This window comes from Vigna radiata, chromosome 1, assembly GCF_000741045.1.
Source record: "Vigna radiata var. radiata cultivar VC1973A chromosome 1, Vradiata_ver6, whole genome shotgun sequence".
In the NCBI taxonomy this organism is placed as follows: domain Eukaryota; kingdom Viridiplantae; phylum Streptophyta; class Magnoliopsida; order Fabales; family Fabaceae; genus Vigna; species Vigna radiata.
The window spans coordinates 35,717,941-35,743,257 of record NC_028351.1 but is presented as its reverse complement, the minus strand read 5'-3'; the positions used below and the strand labels follow the sequence as shown (position 1 = coordinate 35,743,257).

Here is a 25,317-nt window from a genome sequence, read left to right as displayed (position 1 = left end):
TAGTCCAATCAAAGGAATGCATCAATTACATGCTAATTCATGAGGTTAATAAGACCAGAGATCAATCAAATTATGCCAAGAAAAAGAGAGACAAAGGTTCTTGCCTATTATTTGATCTCATACATTACATGAAGAAGCTTAAACACAGGAAAACTGAAAATAAATGCCAAGAATTTCTTATTTATCAAACAGAATACTTAGACAAAGGGGTCGGCCTACACTAACAACTTATCTTATATTTCCTGAATTCATTCGGCAAGGATCAGTCTTTTTCCCAAGTTTTTGCTAGACAATTACTCTTTCTTCATCCAACTACTATTACTCTTTATCAGCATCAACCTTTGGAGGGGGTTCGTCATTTTTAACATCAGCTGATTCTGATGGGTCATTTTTAATATCATCTGATTCTGATGGACCATCTTCGGTTGGCTTGGAAGATTCAGCATCACGGGGTGTTGATTCTGAGGGTTCAGTCACTGGAACTTTCGGTTTAACAGTTCCAACTTTTACATACTTGCCCATAAACTTGTATTCCCAGTCTTGCAAGGCCTCAAGCTCAAAAGGGCCAAGCCCAGAGATATCTCCAGTTAGATCTTTCTCCTCAAAAGACATTTTTGCCAAAGCTCTGCTAGCATCCTTCCCAGCAAATAGAGCATACGGTCCATTGGGTCCATAAAACATCCTGGTGGATTTCAAAAGAAAAATCAATATAATATTCTTCATAGCTCTACCAATAAAATCAGGTATGCTTTGGATTTTTTTGACCATAATACCATTTTTTGTTTTGACTAACAAAAGATATACATAGGAAAAAGTTTGTAGGTGACTCCTTTTCGTAGAGTTTGAATGGCAGTTCTTGTGGAATTCATGCCCTTTCTAACCAATCATCCAAGTAAAAAACACAGTAGTATCCAACACGTCATCCAAATAGAAAATTGGCCCAATTTCCCTGTAATTGTTCAGGACAAAAGGAAAGGGAAAGGGATGAAAAATGAGTTGTGAATCTTCTAATCCAGATTAACCTACTTCCTAGACTACCCTTTTTTCCGGATTGTTGCATCACTCTATTGAAACCTAATATTCCTCCTTTAGTATAACAGCTGTGGTTCATTTACATCTAAATTTTTATTTGACTGTAGGTCAAGAATCTTAATTTACTTTCATAGCTTATACAGTTTAATTTCTAAAACATGTGGCTGGGATAGTTACCTGGTATTTCAGCTTTTCAATGATCAAAACTTATTTTATCATCTTTAACACTCCTCTTTTTAATTTCCTTAGACCTATACTAAAACCCTCAAATCTTATTTTCTGTTTAAGTAGTTCCGAATGTATGATTATTTGAGATATGAAATAGTTATAAAAGTTGAAGTTAAAAAATTTTGTGGAAATGCAATCAAATTTGAAGGAAGTTGGATGTGAAATTACGGTTTGCAGAAGAAAATTTCTACTGTTTTACTCTGGGTGGAGTTTAATATTTTTTAGTGAATTTTCGATGAAATAAGGTTTAAGACTTTACTGGGTTCAACTGTCATGGATGAGTAGAGAAGGAAAATTAGAATTTCAAGTATGAAAGGAATTGCCAAAGGGAAGTTATTTAAGGACACAATTTCGTACTAACGACTTGAGAAACTTTTATGGCAATTAGAACAGACTCAATGGAGCAGCAAAAAAAATAAAGCAAACAACTTAATGATAACTATCGTGATCAGAATTAAATGAAAATTGACAAACAAGATGCATATGTTCTCCCTCCCTGTCACACCCGCCTAGTCCTCAATCAGAAACTTTGACAATCAAACTGAAAAAATTGAAATTTTAGCTTATAGAACGAGTTAGATGTATCGAGTACATAATTTGATAAATCAGTACTTCTATCAGGCCTAGGAACCCAAAAATCGTAATTTCCTGATGAAACTAAATATGTACACGTTCACTATTTCTAGAGACAGAAACACTACACTGAAAAATATGATTGATAACCCTTGACATAGTAACAACCTTGATCAATATTTCAGACCACTTAAAATTAAGGAACATACGAATACTATATTTTTGTAAGTTCCAGTTAAAATGCACAAAAATTACAGTTAAAGTCGTTGGAAGATAAACACTGCATAGGCAAAAAGACAGACAACTTTCTCAACAAACTGGCAAAGTGAAAAACGGTGAGTAAAATGAAATGGGATGGAACAGAAAAAAGTTACCATTATAATGATAGGATATTTTTTTGCTGGAACAAAATTAATACTAGATGAAACGGAACCGAATACATTCCATCAGATTTTAAACAACCCAATGAATGGAACCAAGTATCATTCAATTCAGTTCTTCTTCACTCAATTTCATCCATTTCCTTCAATGTACACATACCCACCAACTAGCAGTGTTGGGAGGCGGAAAACTTGAAATGAATGTCACTTTACATTTAGTGCATATTTGACTTTCAGTTGAGAAAGATGGAAAATTTGACAAAGTTACTTTTTCTAAAGGTCATAACTTGGATCAAATGTCATTTTCAGTCGACAATACTTTTTCCATCCACCCACTTTTCCTCCTAATAAAACGCAGATCCTTAGGCTAGGTTAACAGAGGTGTCGACCAAAAGTTGAAAAGTGAAGGCTCAACAACGTGTTTAATACAATATTATTCAAAACCATACACATTCCCAATATTCAACCCTCCCATTTCCCACCTTCCCACTCCTACCAAGCATAACGTGAGATTTCAAAACAGAGCAGACTCGTATCCTCCCCGTTTGCAACCAAAATTTACAATACAAAATGACAACAAGTATAGATAACAGCATCATTATAAATAACAGTAAGTTATACTAGACAACAGCAAGTTTTAGTTGTTAACTCACTCCTCTCCATAAAACAGAATCAAGACCTCCAAGTACAAAATAGAAACTAAAAAATCACATAATTCTTCAAACTGTCAACACTAGCACCATTCCACTAATGTGCACAAAAGAAATACACCCAAAGCATACCAAAAAAGGGGACAATTTTTCACAAAAGTAATCCAAACAAAAAGAAAGAAAACCCTTGAAACTCGTGCTTCAACAAAAACTTACATACAATTTGCTCAGGTATGTTTGACGGTGTTCTCAAATTGGAAGTAAAGTTTTACCTTGGTAAAGTCTTTAAAATGGTTGGCATGAGCAAAAACAAACTCAAATTTTCACAAGAAAGCAACATTAGAAATCTCTATAATCTATATTGACGTAAAATTTCAGAGATTCATTAAGCCAATTATTAAGACAAACACAAATTTTAACAAGAAATGAAACAAACTATAAAGCATATGTAGAACTGCAGGTAAGTTATGTCCATTCCTGAAATGCACATCTAAGAAAGAAATAAAAAACACAGAACACAAAAATGCATCCGTTGACCAAACAAAGAAAACCCCATAACCCCAAAAGACAGGAAACAAAAAGGGTAAAAACCGAAAACAAAAATATTACTAAAGGGATCTTTGTGTTAAGCTGAGAGGGGGTCATCAGTCAATATTAACCAAACAAACCATAACCAAGAATCCAAAATCACAAAAAACAAAAAAGGGCAAAAATAAAAGAAAAAAAAAAACAAAAAAAGTGATCTTTCATCCCTGTACCTGCTTTGCGAAACATCATAGATCTGACCCTTGATAGCCATGAGGAGGGGCTTCTCGGGATCAGAGCCGTCGTAGGCCTTGAGTTCCTCCTCGGTGACCTCGCCGATCTGAACGGGAGGTCGCAGAGGCTCCATCTGGGGCTCGAAGTCGCGGGGGGCCTCGTGGCGGTGGTCGGAGGAGGGGAAGAGGCCCGTAATTACATAGTAGATGGCGAGAATAAGGGCGAGGAGGGTGAAGAAGGTGGGCGGAGAAAGGCCGGTGTAGACAATTATGGCTTCCTTCAGTGTCTCCCATAGTTGCAGAGCCATCTTCTCTGGTTGCTGCTGCAGCTGCACACTGTGTGTATAAGTGTTGGTGTGAGGGAGAATAAATAGGAGAAGAGAGAGAAGAGGATGAGATTTTGAAGATGCAGACCGAGTGACTGCAGTATTCTACTCACTGTCAATTGTCCTTCCCCACATTGTTTTTCATGTTTTTCTTTTATTTCTGTTATAAAAAGTGTGTAATAATTTATAAGAATTGTTTATATTTTTAAGAAGAAAAAGTATTTTTACCAATACTTTTTTACAAATTTTTGATAACAGAATTTAGAAATTGTGGTTGATCTGTTTTAAATTTTTTAAATATAAATTTAATTAAACTAATAAAATAATAATACTTATTCTGTTTTTAAAAAATTGTGAAAAAATATTATTAAAATATCATGCTATCATAATCTTTTTACCAATCACTTTTCAATACTTTAGTAAAAAAGATAGATCGAAAAGTAAGGTAAGGGTATATGTATTATCAAGATAATGTTTTCTAAAAAAATATTAATTATATTTATTAGATTAATATAAAATTATAGTTCTATTAAAATAATAAAAATATAATAACATGATAATAATATAATAATTAATTTACCAATTATGGATATTTAATTATAATGTCAAATTTAATTATAATATACAAATATAGTCTAAATAAACATAAGTTGAACCGTTTTATAATAAAAAGATTTAAAAAACTTTATTAGATACTATTTTTTATTATGTTTACTAAATCGAAGAAAAATTTACAAATTTATTTTTAAAAATATCATTGCATGCAGAGTTATTTTTAAAAAGAAAATAAAAATAAACAGTATTCCTAATTTCATATTTCTAAAAAAGTTCTCCTTTTTGTCAAATACTTCCTTACAATACATTTAAAATAAATATCTATACTACTATATAAAAATATATATTATTTCATATACCTTTAAAATGAATTTTTAAACTATAAAATATACAATTTAATCTCTTACGTTAGAATAGGTAGTATAATAAGTATATATGTATTGCTTTTAAATACAATTTGATTTTAGTATTAAATTTTTAATTGTGTTTTTGTTGGTTATTTATGAAAAAAAATAATCATTACTAGTAATTTTTCAATTGGTAAATAAAAATTTATATTTATTTTTATCGTGATGATAATAAATGTGGATTAAGTAGCGGGATTTTAATCTCAAGTCGGTAAAAGAATATAATTTATAAGTGAAAGCGATTATTAAATGAATATTTCTTTTGTATTTATAAGATTAGAATGGAAGGTAGATATATGTTCTTATTCAAATAATACTCACTTAGACATAATAATAATTTTATAATAAATAGTATGTAAATATGATTAAAATACTGTTTTATCATAAAAAAAACTTAAAAGGGTCATATTAGACTGTACTATTTAATATATCAATTAAATCTAATAAAAACTGTTAACAGGACATATAAAATATAAATACAATTATCTAAACATTAATATATCAATTAAATCGAATAAAAATTATTAACGGGACATATAAATACAATTATCTAAACATAACCTAATTAAATTTTATATATAAAATTTTTAATCTCAAAACTATGTACAAAACAGTTAAACGGATTCTCAAATACAACTAAAGCAGGAAAACGAAAACACATAAATATTATATTGTCTATACATTAACACTATCTTTATCTAAGGCTTGCTCTAAAGACATGTCATAACCATTTCTTCACACCTATCAGATGATCATCACTACAGAAAATCAACCCATCCAATCAAACAACAAACAATACAAAAGAAGGGTGAACTAATAATAAAAAGAACAAACAATTATTAAGCATTAAGATTCACATTATACATTTAATTTCATTCAAAAGAAACCAAACATCCTAATCATGTTATTAACCTAGGTAAACTCATTCAAATAAATGTATTGATGTCAGACTATGACAAGTTTATCGCTTGTAGTGGTGAAACAGTAACCCTCAAGCTACCACACAAGGTTAATCCATCTACCACCTATGGACAAAGAACACCAGTCCATGGACTAGGATCTTAGGATAACTTATAAGGTTGAGTCCTCACATCAATACATCACTCACTTAAAACAAACATTAAGAATTTCATCCTAGAAATTCTTTCCAAACCAAATGGAGTTGAATCAAACTGTTCATATGGTCATATCATTTAAAATCACATTAGTGATCAATTGACATATTATTCCATCATTAAAAGCCAAACATAAAGGAGAACAGAATTCAAAATATCTACAACAACTCAAACTCACTCACCTAACGAGCATAAACAATTCGCCCAATGAGAGCCCAAACAAAGGACTTCCCAAGCCTGGCAAAAGAGCTCGCCCAACTCCTAAACTTCATTGCCATAAACCCCTAAAGCTCACCCAGTGAGCAGTCCCCTAAAGAGGAAGCTCCATGAGCCCAACGAATTAACTCGCCCAACCATTGGAACTTATTGTCAGAACTCACTTAAACTTTCCCAACGGGGCCTCTCTTGCTCGTCTAGCCTTGCTACATAATTATGCAACATGAAAACTACACAAATAACACCCTAGATCATCCATGACCTATTTTAACCATTTTTACCAACTTCTAACACTCATAAATAGAATTTTAAGCTACTATAGACCTAACCAAACGTGTATAACATGTTTAAAACAAATTATTAGTTATTTACAGCAAGATATCAACTCAAAAATAATTAAATCCTCATCTTAGAGATCAAAATTCAATTCCACAAGTTCTAGCTCATTTTTTACCAACCAAGGACTTTAACAAGTCAAAGAATAACTTACCAATACTCTCCTAAACTTCCATTTTGACACAACTTCTAATTTACAATCTCATTATCCAAAACCTCTAAATACACCAAAAATCCATTTCAAGACACCATCAATTGTTTACTGTACATTCCTAAATCATTTCTTTACACATTCATCACTCAAAAAAGTTTCAAATAACAACAAAGCAATTTCTAAAACTCCATCTCTTCACCTGGACCATTATTTCACCAAGTCACCTATTGAAACCTCATTTTTAGACCAAAATTGTCTTGCAAACTAACTTAGCATTCTTTTCCTCAACTTCTTAATCCAATATCATTACTAACTTCACAAGTACAACCAAATCACAATCAAGATTCACTCTAACCAGATTCATTACAGTAACAAGTAATCAATTAACTATTTAAAACCATTCCAATTACAATATACACTTTAGCTTGCAAAATTATAGTTTAACCAAGTTCAACACAATCTAATTAAACTCTTGAATTTGAAATAGCAATAACAAAGGTTACTAGCTCCCCTTACCTTAAAGAGAACTACATAGCTTTAAGAATGCCCTACAATTGCTTCAAATGTAAGAAACTTCTAGAAACGCCTACAATTCGCAAAATTGAAATCAAAGCGAGCGCGTGAGACCATTGACCAACATGGAACTATTATAAAACAATAATAATTGTAAAAGAAACGTTACTTTTAAATGTTGGTCAACAATTTTTATTTTCTCATTAACGTTTATAAGTGCACAATTTTTCTTTTCTTATTCAAGTTTACTTTACAAGTGTCAACAATTTTTATTATTCATTATTTGTGGCAATGAGTTTTGACAAAGTTTCTAATAGAGCATTTCCTGCATTTAAAAAAATATACCAAAGGAAACTTTATTCCTCAAACTATCTTTTTAGTTTATTTTTAGAATTCATTTATTAGTTCTAAGATCCTTAAAAATTTCTGAAAAGTTCCTGTTATCTTGAAAGACTTGTACAAATAAGTTTATAAGGACAATGATCTTTTAATTAGATAATTTTAATTTTTTATTTAATAAAATAAACAATTAAATAATTTTTCTTATTTTAGATATATATATATATATATATATATATATATTTTTTAAATAGTACTATGTAGTTTTTTAATATTATGTTCACAACATTATATATATATTTTATTTTTTTTATCTTTTGGTTAATTACTTCTAAAAATTATAAAATTGTATATATTTTAATGTAGTGATGACTTTTACGTGGTTTGGACGAGAAAATATATTTTAAGAGTGGGAGAAAGCATGACATGATGATGGTAAAGAACAGAGACATGAAACCCTTATAAACTTGAGTTATTTTTTGAATTTCAAAATCTTAAATGAGTAAACCCTTCCTTTGTTTTCCCTCTTGTTGAAAAAGTTTCTGTCTTTCTCCCTCTCACCAACGTTCAGTCTCGCTCTCCATTGCAATGGGCGTGAAGAACTTGTGGGACCTGCTGGAATCGTGCAAGAAAAGGGTTCCCCTTCACCATCTACAGTGTGTTCAATTTCCTCAAAACTCCGTTTTTTCCCTCTGAACGGTGTTCGCCGTTGACGCCGATCTTTGTTTTGTTGGTCAGGAACAAGAGGGTGTGCGTAGACCTCTCGTGCTGGATGGTGCAGCTTCACAGCGTGAGCAAGTCCCACGCTTGCGTAAAGGAGAAAGTGTATCTTAAAGGGCTCTTTCACCGACTCCGAGCACTCATTGCGCTCAATTGCAGCCTCGTCTTCGTCACAGGTTTATCAAATTTTGTAATTTCAGAGTTGGGGGGTTTTGTTTTTTGAAGGGTAAAACACCATTTAGTATTTGAAATATACACTATCACATACTGAAAGTAACAATTTTGAGAAAAATGTCCATTTTTTTTTAATCACTTTAGCTCAAAATTTGAAAAAAAAAACTTTGATTTAAGTAATAATATTAACATGTTTATGTTAAACTTGCTGGGCAAGTTCTTGAGCTTAAAAACTTAAGTGACATCTTGGAGTTATTATGGATTTTCTCAGTTTCAACGACCAATGTGACGAAGATTTACACATTTGGCAACCAAATAGTGCGATATCCGCACTTTTTTTTTTTTTAATTAAAGTATGTTGAAAGAGGTGGGTGTTCTGTGACTGTGGAACTGAATATTTGAATGTGTTTGCATTTACATTATTCATGCATATTTCTTCCCAATGACTAAGCTTTGATGTCTGGCAGATGGATCAATTCCTGCCATAAAATTATCAACCTATAGGCGTCGTTTAAATGTTGGAAAGGAGGTTGGTGGACCTCTCATCTTTCTTTTCTGATGTGGTTTCCCTTATATAATTTATTCATTTCCATACTTTTACGTATTGTTTATACTTTTCTAACTCTCTTTCCACTAACTTCAGTTAGTTTATAATAATAATGCAGGTAGCACAAAACGAAACAAAGCTACAGAAAGCGACTTCGTTACAGAGAAATATGGGGTCTGAGTTTTCTTGCATGATTAGAGAGGCTAAAATGTTGGGGATGGCTCTTGGAATTTCTTGTTTGAATGGGTAATATACAATAGAATTGATGTCAAGGTTCCGTGTTTTGTTTTAATGGATGCTCTCATATTGTGTCTGGTAAATGTTAGTATTAAATATATTTTACTTAAATTCAATAAAAACTGAACATTAATTTATCATCGTATAATAGTAATAATAGTTCAAGAAGAAAGTCTTTTGCTTTTACTGTGTTGATTGGTCAATGTCAATTGAATTAATAAGTTTTCCTTTAATTTAGTCCTGGTATATATGAGGGCACTGATTCATTAAAAGAGAAACAAGGTGCTAAACATTTATTATGGTAGGCAATGTGCTTGAATAAAAATTTGAACATGTGCTTGATGTCTTCTCATAGCGGTACTAAGCAGTCTAGGCTCATGTTTATAAATGAATGTTTCTGCTCTCTGTTTTTCATTTAATAATTGATTGAAAAATTGCACTGCTGGATAATAAAGAAGTTGCTGCTCAGTTGAACTAATATTATCTTGATCTTTTCTATATTCAGGATTGAAGAAGCTGAAGCTCAATGTGCTCTGTTGAATTTTGAATCATTATGTGTAAGCACTGGTGTATACTTATCTATCTTCATATTCTTTTTCTGTCCACATTGTAATTTTGATTTAATTGGATGCTTATGCTATTGCTTTCAGCTAACCTATAATCATTGTTGTCTGTGATTCATAATAATTATGGTAGGATGGATGTTTTAGTCTAGATTCAGACATATTCCTTTTTGGTGCAAGGACAGTGTATAGGGATATCTGCCTTGGTGAGTAGGTCATCTTGTTTTATTACTGGTGAGTTTTTTGTATTTATTATGTTTTCATATGATTAATGAGTAGTAATTTCTTGATGTTTTAGGAGACGGTGGATATGTTGTTTGTTATGAGATGTCAGACATCGAAAGAAAACTTGGACTTGGAAGGGACTCATTGGTAACTGATCATTGACTTTTCGACATGCTTATGTACCACAATGTTTACTTGCGTTATTTTTCTTATTTTGTTTTTGATAGATAATCTTTCCTTGTCCACTGTTCAATACAATTGAGTTAGATTTTATGCATGTGAAGGTCCACACAAGAAAAATAGGTCCACGTACAATACTTAAAATATATCTTATGGTTAACACCATCAAGGGAACGGTAATCGAAAAGCCTGTTAAAACTGAGGTTACCCTGTGAAGCATAATTGACATTCAATTGTTTGAATTGGAAATTTGGAAATGGTTGCTAGTGCCTCATGTTGAATATAGAATTTTCACATGCTTTTCTGGGATTAATTTTGTTGTGTTTACTCCTACCCCTCTCTTCCTTACACGTTTTGATGATCTAATAATAAAACTAGTGACATTTATGTCTTATTCAATAAGTGTAAGAATGGCAATCCTCTCTCTCTCTCTCTCTCCACACAGTGACATTTATGTCTTATTCAATAAGTGTAAGAATGGCAATCCTCATATAGATATATAGATATATCGATAGATAGATAAATATGTTTCTTCAAGGATATTGTGTTATTTTCTGATGACTGAGTTGTGATCTTCAGATTGCTCTCTCCTTGCTTCTTGGCAGTGACTACTATCAAGGAGTTCATGGTCTGGGTCCAGTAAGTCTTGAAATCTGCTTTTCATGAGTTTACCTTTTCGTATTTTCTCCCTGTGTTGTATAACATATGCCTATACTTATGCTTAATTTTTTTGATGGCTGTAGGAGTCGGCTTGTCAGATAGTCAAATCAATTGGGGACAAAGATGTTCTTAAAAAAATTGCTTCTGAAGGACTTGGATGGGTGAAGAAAAGAAGAGGTATACCTTCTAATATCTCGCATTATAATTTGATAATCTTGATCTTAATGTTATACAATTGTTACTTGAGAGAAGGTTTTTTGCAATAAATTTAGTTGTAATTATTTTGAATGTAACTCAAAATTGATATTATATGTATACTTTCCAGAGAATTAGAGACATTATGTGTACTAGTTATGTGATAGTGCACTTAATATTTTGACAAAGAAGAGAGATTTTGTTTGCATGTTATTAATTGTAAATAATACATGTAAACTTTAAAGTTCAGAATTATTGACTAGTAAAGTGTCCGAAATTGTGTTATAGTGTGCATATTAGTTTGACAGTTTGGTTTTCAAATTTGATATCTTGGATATGTTTATGTGAAATGACCATGCCGTTTGTCCTCCGACTTGTATTACTCAAGTGGTAAACTTTATTAAACTATCCATGATCATAAGCCAACTATTTGAAAATCTTAAACTGTTGAATGGACATGGTTTGATATTTTTGTAAATTGCAATCTCTTGGGTTGAAGCCCTGGATAAGGTAGATGACCACCTACCATGTCATGAACCAATTATCCCTTACTTTTGATAGTTTAAGACAAATATTATTGAACGAGTTTCTTATTTATTGCTATATTGTTCCCTAAAATACTGGACACTGATGCTAGACAGTAGAAAGTTTATGATTCAATGGATAAAAAACATTCAAAATTAAGGGTGGTTTGAGAGAATTATGAGATTTAAATACTAATATAGGGTATGCAGGAAAAGGGTCGGTATTCAAGGAAAAAAACCAAGATTAAAGGATCGCAGAATGGCTATTAGGGCCTGTTTTGTGTTTGATAGGGGTTTATAAAAACTTCAGGTAAGAAATTGTTTGGGATTTGATAGAGTGAATATTTAAAGGCTGTGTGGTTACAATCCTGAGAAGAAGATGAAAGGACAGAAATATCATAAGAATAACTCCTTGAAAGCAATTTTTTCATTTACTGCCTAGTTCCTAGTTCGTCATAGCTGGAAAATGACTTAGCACTTGTCAAAATGGGAACCATACAAGGTTAAATTACCATTGTCTGATAACATAAGTAATGTTCTGAATAATAAAAGTACCATAATAAATATGAACAAATTAAAGTAGAGTAGTAAAATAACTTGATATCTGAATAAGATATTAGCTAAATTAGTATATTATGAAAAACCTAAATTAACACTAACTGTTTACTGTCCATATAAATGTAAATTGTAAAGGAATAGGATGCTACAGTTAGGCCCAATATAATATAGATTATAAACCATTTGATGGAATGTATATACCCAATACCTATGTGCTTATTTTTTGTCGTCTAGAATGCATTGTCTTGTCTGCATAACTTGTATACAAAGATGACTTTCAATCAATTGTCAAATGGAGGATTTGCCATTTAACTTTGTATCTCGGTTTCTATCTTTTGTATATACAGGAGGCAAGAACGATCTTGGGCTGGATGATAACATTTTAGAAGTAATTAATGCTTATATGAAGCCAAAATGTCACTCAGCAGATTCAGATATTGTGCACAAGTAGGTCTACCTTTTTTAGTGGATTGTTTGCAACTCCTAAAGATTGATTCTCTGTACAGATTGAAATATATTCAGTATACAAACCAATCAGGGAATGTGAAAACGTAGACAATTGACCTGGGATTTTTAGTGCATCTCATACTTCTTCTGTTATGATTCTTAGTATTAATTATTCAACAGGTATAAATGTCAATTTCTGAAAACTGAAATGAAGTTCATTTAAAACAGTTACGAATATCAAGCAATCAAATTTTTGTGATTCTTAAATGGAGTTTTTTTTACGTAATCTGAAAATTAGATCTGGAGTATAAATTGTATAACAATTTATAGTTTACTTAAAATGTTTTACTCATCTCTATGTAGGGCTTTTGCTCAATATACGTTTCAACGTACTAAACTCCAGCAGTTATGTGCCGAATTCTTTCTGTGGCCTTCGGAGAAAACAGGTTCTCCATCTACTTTGACACACTTATTCTTATAGATCTCCAATTCATATCTACAATTGAATGATTAATAATGGTAAAACATCTTAACATCTAATTTATTTTGTGGTTTGGGTTTACAGTCAAGTGTTTGTTCTTCATGTAATGAATAGGGTTAACATTTAACCTGAAATTCCTAGACATTTGGAAATATAAAACTTGAGCTGTGCTTTATCTGGACTGGACGTTTAGAAGTTATTTTGTGATGCTGATTACCATTTCATTAAATAGATGGGTATATCCTTCCAAGTATAGCTGAAAGAGATTTACGACGATTTGCCAATTTGCGTTTAACTTCATCTAAAGTTGGACTGGACCTTCCTTTACATGAGGTACTACTAGCCCTTTGCACTACCAAATTAATATTTCATTACTGTCTGAGTTCATATGAAGAAGATCTAAAAGTTTAAACATTATTTTAAACTTAAATAGCAACTGCTCATGCTTAGAATATACATTTCCTAATATGATGGCTAGTCATAGTTCAATAAAGATTTTTAGTGGGTCCGCTTAGACTATGCTATGTATGGATGATTTTTTCTGTTTCATAGGAGATCTTGGTGCTTTATTTATAGTTCTTGCAATAACTGATCTGAAATTAGGTGTACCTATATCACTCACGCTTATGTTTCTACCATCTCAATCTGCATGTACTTGAATGATGCTACATATCTCTATCAAATTGGATAATTATTTGTACTTGAACAAAAGTAAGGAGCGAACTGCACCCAAACTTCTTTTGTCTACACCATCATGATATGGAATTATGGGATGTTGGGGGAAGGTGTCCAATTCTAAAGCAATTGACTACAACAATGATTTGCTCTTATTGGTCAAGTTTTTAGTCTCTACCGAGAGAGAGTCAAGGGTAAGATAAGGCAAGTGTAGGATTGTAAAAGTTGTTTCAAGGTTAAGATAAGAACTAAAGAAGAAGATCCCCCTCTCGTTGAAAATTTTGAGGAAGAAGTTGATAATGGCTGTGAAATGATCAACGAAGAAGGAAGGGATAAGAAAGATATGGTGTTTGAAGAAGTAATGCTCTCTATTTAGCTCTCCTCTCACATAGACAACTTGCTCAATCAAAGCATGAGACTTGTTACTGTTGTAATGCAGCTTGTGTGATCCATGGGTTATTGAAGTTCCCTTGATTTAAGGTTTATGGATATCCTACCTTAAGATGAGAGAGTTTAGAACAAGACCTTTAAGTGGATAAAATGACATAGTAATAATAAAAGGTGTAAAGGTTTGACTTCAATCAATGTAACAGGCCAAACCTAACAAGTCCAAACAAATTAGACCTTAATGTATGAAAAAACCTCATAGGGGTCATTTTTTGAATAATTAATTTCCTCAAACAATAGGGTTTGACTAGCCTCAGCAGAGCCTTTGATGAACACTGATTTTTTGTGAGGGTTGTCAAACTAAATATGTTTATGCTTGTTTCCCCTTTCAATTGAAGTGAAGGTTCTTTTAGATCCACTTTTAGGCTTGGCCTGGAAATTCCACCTTTTCTTTGCTTTCCAAATAAAGTCCACGTCCATTCCATCTAATTATTTTATTCCCATTCTAGGATGGCTTAGGTCACTATTTGAGTACAATCGAAAAAAGTAAGTTTACCTTACCTATTTGAATAATATAATTTGTTCTGCAGTCAAAAGTAAGATAAATTGTTTGATCCTTTCAATCAAGTGATAAAAGAAGAGACTTTACTTCAATAGCCTATGCTAGGACAAAGTTGTCATTGAGTGAGGATTAGTTGAAGGGAGTGCGATCATGTAATCAGGTACAAATAAGCCAATGAAATAGGATTAGGAGGTGTACGACGAAGCACATGTGGTATGTAAACGAATAAGGATCAAGCTACATCTATGAAGAAAAAGGACTCAGGGGACCTCTCTTGTTATATTCTAAATGGAGATACACTCTTCTCTGATATGCACTACATTATTGTGCTCTATTTTGGAAAGGGTTTTTGCAATTAAGCCATGTGGTGATACTCGTAGAAAACTATGGACTCTTTTTTATCTTAGAGCTTCCCATGTCTATACATAGAAGTTTCTCTATTTGGCAAAACAAGAGTAGATATGAATCCGTCAAACACTTTTTCTAGTTGAGCAAGTAATTCTCAATGTAGAGAACACAAAACACTTGTAGGATTAAACCCTGACTGCCTTTTGGTAGTACATGCCTCTTGTCGAGGAGGAGGTCTTAGTAAAGTGAATACAAGAGCTTTGAGACGACATTTGTGCTTTTGAGGACTAGAAGACGATTCTCTTCTGAGAGCATGAAATATTGTTTATCAGGGTGGTCTCCATTATCTCTGGGAGATCAGGGGGAAGCAATTACGAAGTCCTTTTGTTTTTGCTTTTCTTTTTCTTTTAACTTAATATGTTTGTTTACATTGTTGTGTGGTTGGTGTGTTTATGTGTGCATAAGCTTCATTTCATTAGGGATCCACCAACTATGTTCTAGAAGATTGAAATAAGTGTTTGTAGATGCAAAGTAGTGTGTTTAAATGTATGATGTTCTTTTTCTTTTAGTTGAGACTCTAGATGGTTACTAAAGAGAGACTCCTGTCTATGCTAACTATGTTTGTTTGATTTTTTTTTTTTTTTTTTTTTTTTTTTTTTTTTTTTTATGTTTACATGTATGGTATGGGAAAAGCCCCAGATATAAATCTTTACTACATATGAAAATATAATAAACAATAAAGTTAGTAAAAACATGTTGAAAATGAAGAAAAATGGTTTCAACTTGGTGTATTGGAGATGTGCTTATTAAGGATTTTGTACTAGAGAATGTGATTCAATAATGAATGCTTCAAATCTAGAAAAGCTTAATAAAAGCATCTCCAATACATTGAGCATACATGTCTTTATTCTTCATTTTCAAAACATTTTTTTGAATTATAGTATTTATTATATTTTCATAAGTAGTAAACACTTGCATCTAGGGGGCTTAACATAAAAAAGAAAACCAAACAAAGATAGTTAGCATAAATATGAGTCTATCTCTAGTAAGCATCCATAGTAGATCTCAACTAAAAAAGACAAAGAATACCATACAATAAAACACAAACTCCTTTGCATCTACAAACACTTATTTCAATCTTTTGGAAAGAGCCGACAAACCCTTTACAAAATGAAGCTTATGCACATAACAAATCAGTCACACGACAAACTAATTAGACAACATATGAAGTTAAAAGAAAAAGAAAAAGAAAACAAAGGACTTCTTAGTTGTTTCCCCCTTGTCTCCTATGGATAATGGAGGTTGGTTTGATAAACAACGATTTGAACTCTCTGATAAGAACCCCCTTTCGTTATTCCAAAGTGCAAATGTGGTCCTAGAGATTTTGTATCCACTTTATCAGGACTTCGTCCTCGACAGGAGGTATGTCCTCCCAAAAGGAAAACATGGTTTGCTCTTGCTAGAGCTTTGAGTTCTCTACGTTGAGATTTGCTTGTTCAATTTGAAAAAGTGTTAAAGTGATAATTGGTGGATCTGTATCGCTCCTTGCATTTCCAAATAGAGAACTTTTTAGTTTTTTGTGAGTACCACCGCATAGCTTAATCCCGAAGCCTCTTTCAATCTTTCAAAATTAGAACCCAATAATATTGCGGACATCAGAGAAGAGAGTACCCCCTTTCATAATATAATGAGAGAGATCTCGTGCATCATTTCTTCAAAGATGGAGCAATCCTCACTTAACACCTCAAAAGCGGATCAATTCAAACTATGTGATCCATATTTGATTACGTACTACCCATGCTTTGTTGGACACTTTATGTTCCTATTTCATTGGCGTATTTGTACCCAACTACAAGATGACACTTCCCTCGGTCAATCCTCACTCGATTTTAGCTCTGTCTTAGAGTAGGCAATTGAAGTAAACCCTTTCTACCTTTATCTCTTGATTGAAAAGACCAAACACTTTTTCCTACTTTTGACACTAGAACAAATTATATTATTTAAATAAGGTAAACTTCTTTTGTTGATACCACTCGAATAACAACTTGGGCCACCTTGGAATGAAAATAAAAAATTAGATGGACTTGGTCTTTGTTTAGAGAGTCCAAAAAAGTGGTATTTTTTGGCCAGGGCCAAAAAGGAATTTGAATGCTAACATTGTGCTAACTTTCACTCTAATATAACGGAAAAAAAAGCATACTTAGTCTCCCATAGCTCAAGGCTAATTTGTGTTCATCACAAGCTCTATTGGCCTATATATGGTTTTGTCATACAATATGATCCAATTTGGATTAGTGAGGTTTGGCCTATTACCTTGGAATGAGGCCGAAGTTGTACACCTTTTATTATGAAGATGTGATCTTATCCATCCATGGGTCTTGTTCTAAGCTCAACCCTCTTTTGTGGACAACTTATGTTGGGCTGACTAAGCCCACTATCCTACCTAATAGGGTCCCATCTTGTGTGAGGACTTATTTCTTCACTTTTAGTCTAGGGCTTAGCTTTGCATTAGGTTTCGATAATGCTTGCATTCTTGCTTTTGGATTAAACCTCTACTCTCCTAATTCAGTCTCTGGTTTAGGTTCACTCTTATATATAAGTTTAGCTTAGCTCCATCAATCAATCTCTCATAGTAAGCCTCTAAGTGGAATCTATTAAGCTGAAATCATATAGGGTATTGCATTAGGCCTAAAATTCCTTGTAACACTCTAAAAGGGTAGTGACACATTCAAGAGAGTTCAACCTGTACTTTGCTTTTGTTAGCTTGTCTGGCCTCTTTTCAACAGTAAAAAGCCAAGTTCAAAGAATCAAATTAGGAAGGAGAACTTGGTCTTTGAATAATTCTAAACAAGAAGCATGACATAAAAAATAAACAGGAATTCTTGTAGGATATCCATCTCGTTCACATTCATTCATTTGAATGTGTTTCATAATCTGCCATCGTGTCGCTTTTAAGGTAACAAACCAACATGTGCTTCTCTCTCTCAATTGGTAATGGCATTGGCTATTGGACATCTGTGCATAAATCACTTGAAAAAATGGGTCCATTCCATTGCCAAATATTTAATCAGTTGTTCAATCCTTTTTCAAGAAAAAGATGCTCTTCTTATGCAGAATTGCTTGGTAGTGGTTGGCAAAATTCGACACTTTTATAAAATATAGAAGGTGACTAGTAACTTTTTATTCATGTAGTGAGAAAAATCTTCTTTTCTTCATGGCCTACATTATTTAGATTTAGTTTAATCATGAGTTTAAGGTTTGTAATATATGTTACCTTTACTAGATAAACAATATCAAATTGACTTTTTTATTTAAGTAGATTTGTGATGTTTTTTAAGTCAGTTTTCCCTAGCATCTTATTTTATAATTGGAAGTCTAAGGTATCAATCATTTGTAATAGGTAGCTCATAAAATTCATATATATATATATATATATATATATATATTTTAAAGAGAAGAAATGCTTTTTGCTTTATTTTTTGCGCCAAATCTATAATGTATCAGTAAGGATCTCTCCCCTACCTATTTCGAGGGTTGACAATTGTTTGTCTAACTCAACCCCTACTCAGTAGACATCACTAAATTAGATTAGTATAAATTCTCACTTACCCATGTAAATGTAAAAACTTCTTCCCCTAAAAATGTAATTCCAACTCAGCCAGAGAATCAAAGGGTAGATGATATGTTTTTCTATCCATTGTGATTGTTGGATTGAAATTCAAATCCAACTTAATGCAAACAAGGTTAAAAACAATATATAGAATCTAATCAATCTTTCTACATTACATAATCAACCACATATGACTTTCCTAGAGAATGAAATTTAAAAACATTTTGTTATGTTAACTACATTAACAAATTTCGAACAAGAAATAAGTCAAAGGATATGCCACCACACTACATTTCTAGTGGTAGGGAATCTCGCCATGTGTCACCTAATTCGATGGTAGACACAATTTTGTCAAGTTCTAAAAATATTACTGTTCGTAGTTGAAGACTATCGTGTTTGTTTAATGAAAAGTTGGTAGACTCTGGCTACCTTGCAGAGCAAACAAAATCTCTCCAAATCACACTACTTGTATGTACAACTAGCTTACATGAAAAAGATTTGATATTTGATGGCAATAGAATCGTGACATTCAATTCTCAAAAACACTATAGTATATAAAAGTAAGTTAAATTGAAACGTAATTACAACTAAATTCATAATTACTCAAAATTCATAGGTTAAATATAGTTTCATTCTAAAAGACATCATAAACTCCCTAAATGTTGTTAACACGAGATGATTCTGTTGTACCTAAAGGAGACTCGGCCTATTTGCATCACCATCTTCCTAAAATGATAAAACAAAAATATTAGTAGTAAGAATTGCTTATAATTGAAGTATATCAAGCATAATGCTTCAACTATATTAGTAACTTACTTGAGATTGATTGACGATCGAAAGGATGAGGCAATTCATCAGGAATCTTTCCTTTCATTATCATGTATGTTTTAAGTGCACTCAAGGTTGATTGAACTTGAGATTCTAAATTGTTGTACTTTTGTTGTCACTGATTAGAAGATGATGATGAGACAGTGGTATGTGAAGCAAGACTTAAATCTGAAAGTTGAAGTCTTATATTTCTAAATGAATTAGTAGGAGCTGATTCCAAACCCATGCATCGTACACTCTGAGAATACTCTAGGCCTAACACTTTACTAACAACATCATTAGGAGAAACTTCTGATTCATTAGTAGTACTTTGAGTCAAACCCACTTCAATTTGTTCTTATAGACATATAACTAAAACTCTAAATATTAAAGAAAAATGTTTGAAAATACAATATCATAGTAGAACTAACTTTTATATCTTTTGCCGCGACATTTACAAATGATCCCTCCTTTCTTTTATGAGTTTCAATGTATAGCTTTTCACGACTATGGCAACTGTCCAGTTTTCACAAACTAAATAAAAAGAGAAGTTAAAAAAATAGTAACTTTAAAAAATAGTAAAAGGTGTCATGTTTACTAATATCCATACCATCTCATGACTTTTTCTTGAGAAAAGTTTAGAACCACAGAGTTAGTTGCTTGTTGCGATTTTTTCTATTTTTTTTACACATTTCCTATGAGAGAAACAATTGTAAGTTAATATACCAATAAAATAAATTGAGTACACAAACAATTCACAACTTTCAAAATAATGAAAATTGTACCAATGTTTATGGTTTTAGACGATAAGTAACAAAATGAGCCCATTGAATTCTTTCTATACCAGTTGGCACGTTACTTATGATTTGATCTTTGGTTTTCGTCGGATCATAAAACACATCCCACAAATTCTGTCTATGTGCAGTTCACTTTCTACCGAGAGTTAATTTGTAATATCGTTGTGCATTAGCTTCAGCCATCCTAAAACAAAATTGAGACTTTTGAAAAAAAAGAAAACATAGTGTGTTAACATTTATGAGTAAATGTAACATTTCAAAAAGATAAAAAGTCAGACATACATAATGATATATATACCTGCAACATTTCCTTAAAGCATTCCAAAAAGTAAGAGTTAGGCATGCCCGTTTTCCCAGACCACATTTCAAAATTAATTGGAAACAACTTGTCATCAGTTGCCAATATACCACAATATCCTGCAAGTACGCCTTGTCCTCTACCAATAGGCATGCCTATCTCATCAAACTCTACAATGATGCATTCCCTAGAAAGTAAGTTATTTACTTCTTTGACTTTGACCTTAATTGTCTTGATAATTCCTTCTAAGTCTTTAATAATAAAATAACTTAGTCAACAATAACTAAAGTTTAAAAAAAATATGTATTAAAAAAAATATGACATATACCTATTGCATTAACAGTCTAATATAATCAAGATTCATGTCCAACTTGTTGTGTGGATGCTTCAGTTTGTTCTGTGTATTCAGTGGGTAATGATGATTCACATCCAACTTGTGTGGATGTTTCAATTTGGACGTGAATCCTCATTACCCACTGAAAATACATAAAAAATTGAAACATTCACACATGTTGGATGTGAATCCTCATTACCCATTGAAAACACAGAACAAACTTACACATCCACACAACAAGTTGGACGTTAATCTTTGTCGTATTGGATTGTTGATGCAATTGGTATATGTCATACTTATTTTTTCTGAATGCATATTTTTTTAAATTGTAATTATGATTGACAAAGTTGTTTTATTGTTAAAGACTTAGAAGGAGTTATCAAGAAAATTTAGGTCAAGGTCAAAGAAGTAAATAACTTACCTTCTGAGGAACTTATCACTGTGGAGTTTGATGAGACATGCATGCCTATTGGTGAAGGACAAGGCGTGCTTACAGGATATTGTGGTATTATTGGTAATTGATGGCAATTTTTTTCCAATTAATTTTGAAAGGTGGTTTGGGAAAACAGACATGTCTAACTCTTACTTTTTTGAATGTTTTAAGGAAATGTTGTACGTATATATATCATTATATTTGTATGACTTTTTATCTTTTCAAATGTTACATATTATTATAAATGTTAATACACTAACTATGTTTTCTATTTTTAAAAGCCTCGATTTTGTTTTAGGATCGCTGAAACTAATGCACAACTGTATTGCAAATTAACTTTTGGTAGAAAGTGGGCTGCTCATAGGTAGAATTTGTGGAATGAGTTTTATGATCTAACAAAAACTAAAGGTCAAATTATACGTAATGTGCCAACTGATATAGAAAGAACTCAATGGACTCATTTTGTTACTTATTGTCTAAAACAAGAAACACTGGTACAATTTTCATTATTTTGAATGGTGTGAATTGTTTGTGTACTTAATTTATGTTATTGGTATATTAACTTACAATTGTTTCTCTCATAGGAGATGTGTAAAAAAAAAAAAATAAACAAAATCGCAATAAACAACTAACTCCTCATGCTAGTGGTTCTAAACCTTTCTCAAGAAAAAGACATGAGGTGGTAGGGATATTAGTAAACATGATAGCTTTTTCTATTTATTTTAACTTCTCTTTTTATTTAGTTTGTGGAAACTGGACAATTGTCTAGTTGTCTAGTCGTGAAAAACTATACATTGAAACTCATAAAAGAAAAGATGAATCATTTGTAAATGATGCAACAAAAGATATAGCGGTTAGTTCTACTACAATATTATATTTTCAAACACTTTTTTCAATATTTAGAGTTTTAACTGCAAATTGTTATATGCCTATAGGAATAAATTGAGGTGAGTTTGATTCAAAGTACTACTAATGAATCAAAAGTTTCCCCTAATTATGTTGTTGGTAAAGTGTTAGGCCTAGAGTATTTTGGGAGAGCACGATCCATGGACCTGGGAGCAACTCCTACTAATTCATTTAGAAATACAAGACTTTGACTTTCAGATTTTAAGTCTTGCTTCACATACTATTGTCCCATCGTCATTTTCTAGTAAATGACAACAGAAGTACAACCATTTAAAGCATACATGATAATGAAAGAAGGAAAAATTCCTGATGAATTGACCTCATTCTTTGATCGCCAACCTCAAGTAAGTTACTAATATAGTTGAAGCATTGTGCTTGATATACTTTAATTATAGGCAATCCTTACTAATTTTAATATTTTTGTTTTATCATTTCAAGAAGGTGGTAATGCAAATGAACCTAAGTCTCCCTTGGATACAATAGGATCATCTCATGCTAGGATGAAACTATATTAGTCTATGAATTTTGAGTAATTATGAATTTAGTTGTAATTACGTTTCAATTTAATTTACCTTTATACACTATGGTGTTTTTGAGAATTGAATGTTTTAATGATATATAATGTAACACTTTGGTAAAAGAAGTTTGTCATGCTTTTTTGTCTTCATTACAGTATTTGAATCTTGTTACAAATAAATATTATTGTCAAAAATATAAGCATCTCAATGGTGACATTGTCATGTAAGACAAGTAAAATAAAGTAGTAAACTCACAAACTAGATAATACAAATGAGGCGACTTAAAACTTTTAAATTATAATTGTCAAATTGAAAAAAATAGGGTTAATCTTTGTAGTAAAATATTTGAAAATAAAAGAGGTTTCAACCGTCTACAAAATAATAGTCACTTATAGAAGAGATTAAACCCTCCTCAAAAAGACATCTATAATATAAACCGGATACCAGAAGTCATTAAAAACCTCTTCAAATTAATAGCTACGGCCCTAACTATGGGGTTTGAGAAATCTCTATAAATTAATTTGGGAAAGGTAAAAATCTCCGCAAAATGGAAAATAAACCTCTATTAAATATCAGTTTTTTTGTAGTGCCCCTTTTTACTTGTTCATTATTTAAAGATCGAAACAATCCATTTGATTAAGCAATGTAAGTATGCAACAGATTTTCTACTTTGTTATTCTAGCAACAATCGTTTATTACTGCACTCTATTTCATCACTAAGCTTGTGTATTTTGTTTCAGGGAGGAAATGGACATATGTACTGTTTCAGTGATAAAGTTAGATTGGAAACACGAAAATGAAAACCATTTCGTTAGGATAAGTAGACTTGCTTTGTATAAAAATATAATTAATTATTTTTTAATGTAATTAATTTTTTAATATATATTTTATATTAAAGTAAATAAAGTTAATTGTTTAAATTTAATATTTTTAATATATTTTTTTATTTCAAAGTATAATATTTTTATAATAATTGTATCATCCATATTAATTAAACCATTCATAATTTTTTTTTGTTTCCTTTTACTTTTCACTTTTTCTTTAATCCAAACATTCTGACTTTTACCTTTCTTCCTGAATCCATTCATTTTCACTTCCTTCAATTCATTATTCAATCCAAACTTAAGCTAAATGTCTCCAGGCTCCTTTTTTCTGAACCAGGATATGTATATCCATGAATCTAATGTATATCCTACCACAGATCCCTGTAAAGTGTCCTGTCTCAGAAATCATCAAGAGCAGAAGAGTGCATGGGAGAGAATGCTATGAGGTTTCTTGGGAAGGAATGGATGGACTAGAAACTTCAATAGTCCCTGCAGATCTTATAGAAAGGTAATGCTATGATATTTTATCTTATTCTTATCAAATTTATGTTTTGCTTGCTTGCAACTTGAGCTGTGTCTTTTGAACATTCAAATTCAACTTGGCTGGTGAGTATTTCTTTAGGGTGTCTTTCATTATTGTTTCATTATTAATCATTCACAGTGCCTGCCGTGAGAAGATTCTGGAGTTTGAGGAAAGAAAAGCTCAACGGAAGAAACAAAATAATCAGAAAAGAAGACCAAAGAAAAAGGAAACTAATTCATCTCTTGCTGAGCTTGATCTAAAGCTTCAGAATTTGTTGCTTGATAATAGTTTGAGAGATCAAGACAACTTCAATGCCTCTGATTCTTCAGAAAGGGTATCAAGGATTGCAGCTCCTATGGCTGATGAAGCTGATCTTAATACAGAAGACTTGTTGCATCTATCACATGACATAGAACACACTGGGTTGATTCAGAATACTAGCAACTTTTATATTACCAATAAGGAAGTTTCCACTACAGGTAAAAATGAGATCATAGATCTTCTGAGCCCTTCCCCACTTAAAAAATTCAACATTTTCTCAAAATCTCTGCAACCAAGTGACCAAAATATCGAAGTGATTAATTTGAGTGATTCAGAAAATGACATGTCTGTTGAACACAAGCAGAAAGCCAAGGAACTGAGATTGTTCTTAGCTAGTATTAGGAATGAAATTCATTGAATAGCAACGTAGATGTAACATAAAAGTATGTTTTGTTAGTGTTGCTGACAAGAAGAGCAATAATAGTATATAAGTTCAGTTCTCATCTTTCAATTCGATTTAATGAAACTGAGTTAGATTTTAAGTAGGAATGAAAAAATAGATATTGTCTAACTTGTTAATCCATTTGGTCACAAATGAATGCAGGACTTTTATTTTTATATTATATGTATTAAATATTAAAATTGTTGAATTAAAATTAAAAGACAAAATTATAATTTTAAATACTTTAATTTCTTTATTGTGTCCGAAAGGATTTAAATATATAATAAAATTATAATTTAATCAATAAATAGTTATAAGTTGTAGTTATTGATTGTAATTGAATAATTTAATATGTAAAATGTAACGTTCAAGAATATAGTCAAAAACTATACAGTAGTAGTCATATAAATAATAAAATAAAACAACTATAGTTTAAGATATAAAATATAAACTTTATCGTTATCTTAAAATAACATAAAATTTAAAACTTTATATATAA

The 25,317-nt window shown here is 31.7% G+C and overlaps 2 protein-coding genes across 2 annotated transcripts; one reads left to right on the top strand and one right to left on the bottom strand.

Annotated features, from left to right (window-relative positions):
• On the bottom strand, positions 1-4,066 carry LOC106773965 (membrane steroid-binding protein 1). The gene is made up of 2 exons (XM_014660741.2): positions 3,622-4,066; positions 1-682 (listed from the first exon to the last, which is right to left on the bottom strand). The coding sequence occupies exons 1-2, from the start codon at positions 3,927-3,929 to the stop codon at positions 319-321; spliced, it is 672 nt and encodes a 223-aa protein (XP_014516227.1). The 5' UTR covers positions 3,930-4,066; the 3' UTR covers positions 1-318.
• Positions 4,067-7,955: 3,889 nt separating this feature from the next.
• On the top strand, positions 7,956-24,879 carry LOC106773343 (flap endonuclease GEN-like 2). The gene is made up of 14 exons (XM_014660046.2): positions 7,956-8,238; positions 8,321-8,478; positions 8,944-9,005; positions 9,142-9,269; positions 9,766-9,817; positions 9,957-10,029; positions 10,122-10,195; positions 10,808-10,867; positions 10,972-11,065; positions 12,513-12,612; positions 12,976-13,058; positions 13,326-13,426; positions 23,970-24,100; positions 24,254-24,879. The coding sequence occupies exons 1-14, from the start codon at positions 8,171-8,173 to the stop codon at positions 24,792-24,794; spliced, it is 1,725 nt and encodes a 574-aa protein (XP_014515532.1). The 5' UTR covers positions 7,956-8,170; the 3' UTR covers positions 24,795-24,879.
• Positions 24,880-25,317: the final 438 nt, after the last annotated feature.

What these genes read in the sequence shown, in the direction of transcription:
- LOC106773965 (XM_014660741.2), bottom strand. Translation starts at nt 3,929, where the DNA reads ATGGCTCTGCAACTATGGGAGACACTGAAGGAAGCCATAATTGTCTAC. An exon ending in TATGATGTTTCGCAAAGCAG is followed by an intron (nt 683 to 3,621) that starts GTACAGGGATGA and finishes GAAATCCACCAG; the next exon opens with GATGTTTTATGGACCCAATG.
- LOC106773343 (XM_014660046.2), top strand. Translation starts at nt 8,171, where the DNA reads ATGGGCGTGAAGAACTTGTGGGACCTGCTGGAATCGTGCAAGAAAAGG. An exon ending in GGAATTTCTTGTTTGAATGG is followed by an intron (nt 9,270 to 9,765) that starts GTAATATACAAT and finishes TTCTATATTCAG; the next exon opens with GATTGAAGAAGCTGAAGCTC. An exon ending in GTGGCCTTCGGAGAAAACAG is followed by an intron (nt 13,059 to 13,325) that starts GTTCTCCATCTA and finishes TTCATTAAATAG; the next exon opens with ATGGGTATATCCTTCCAAGT.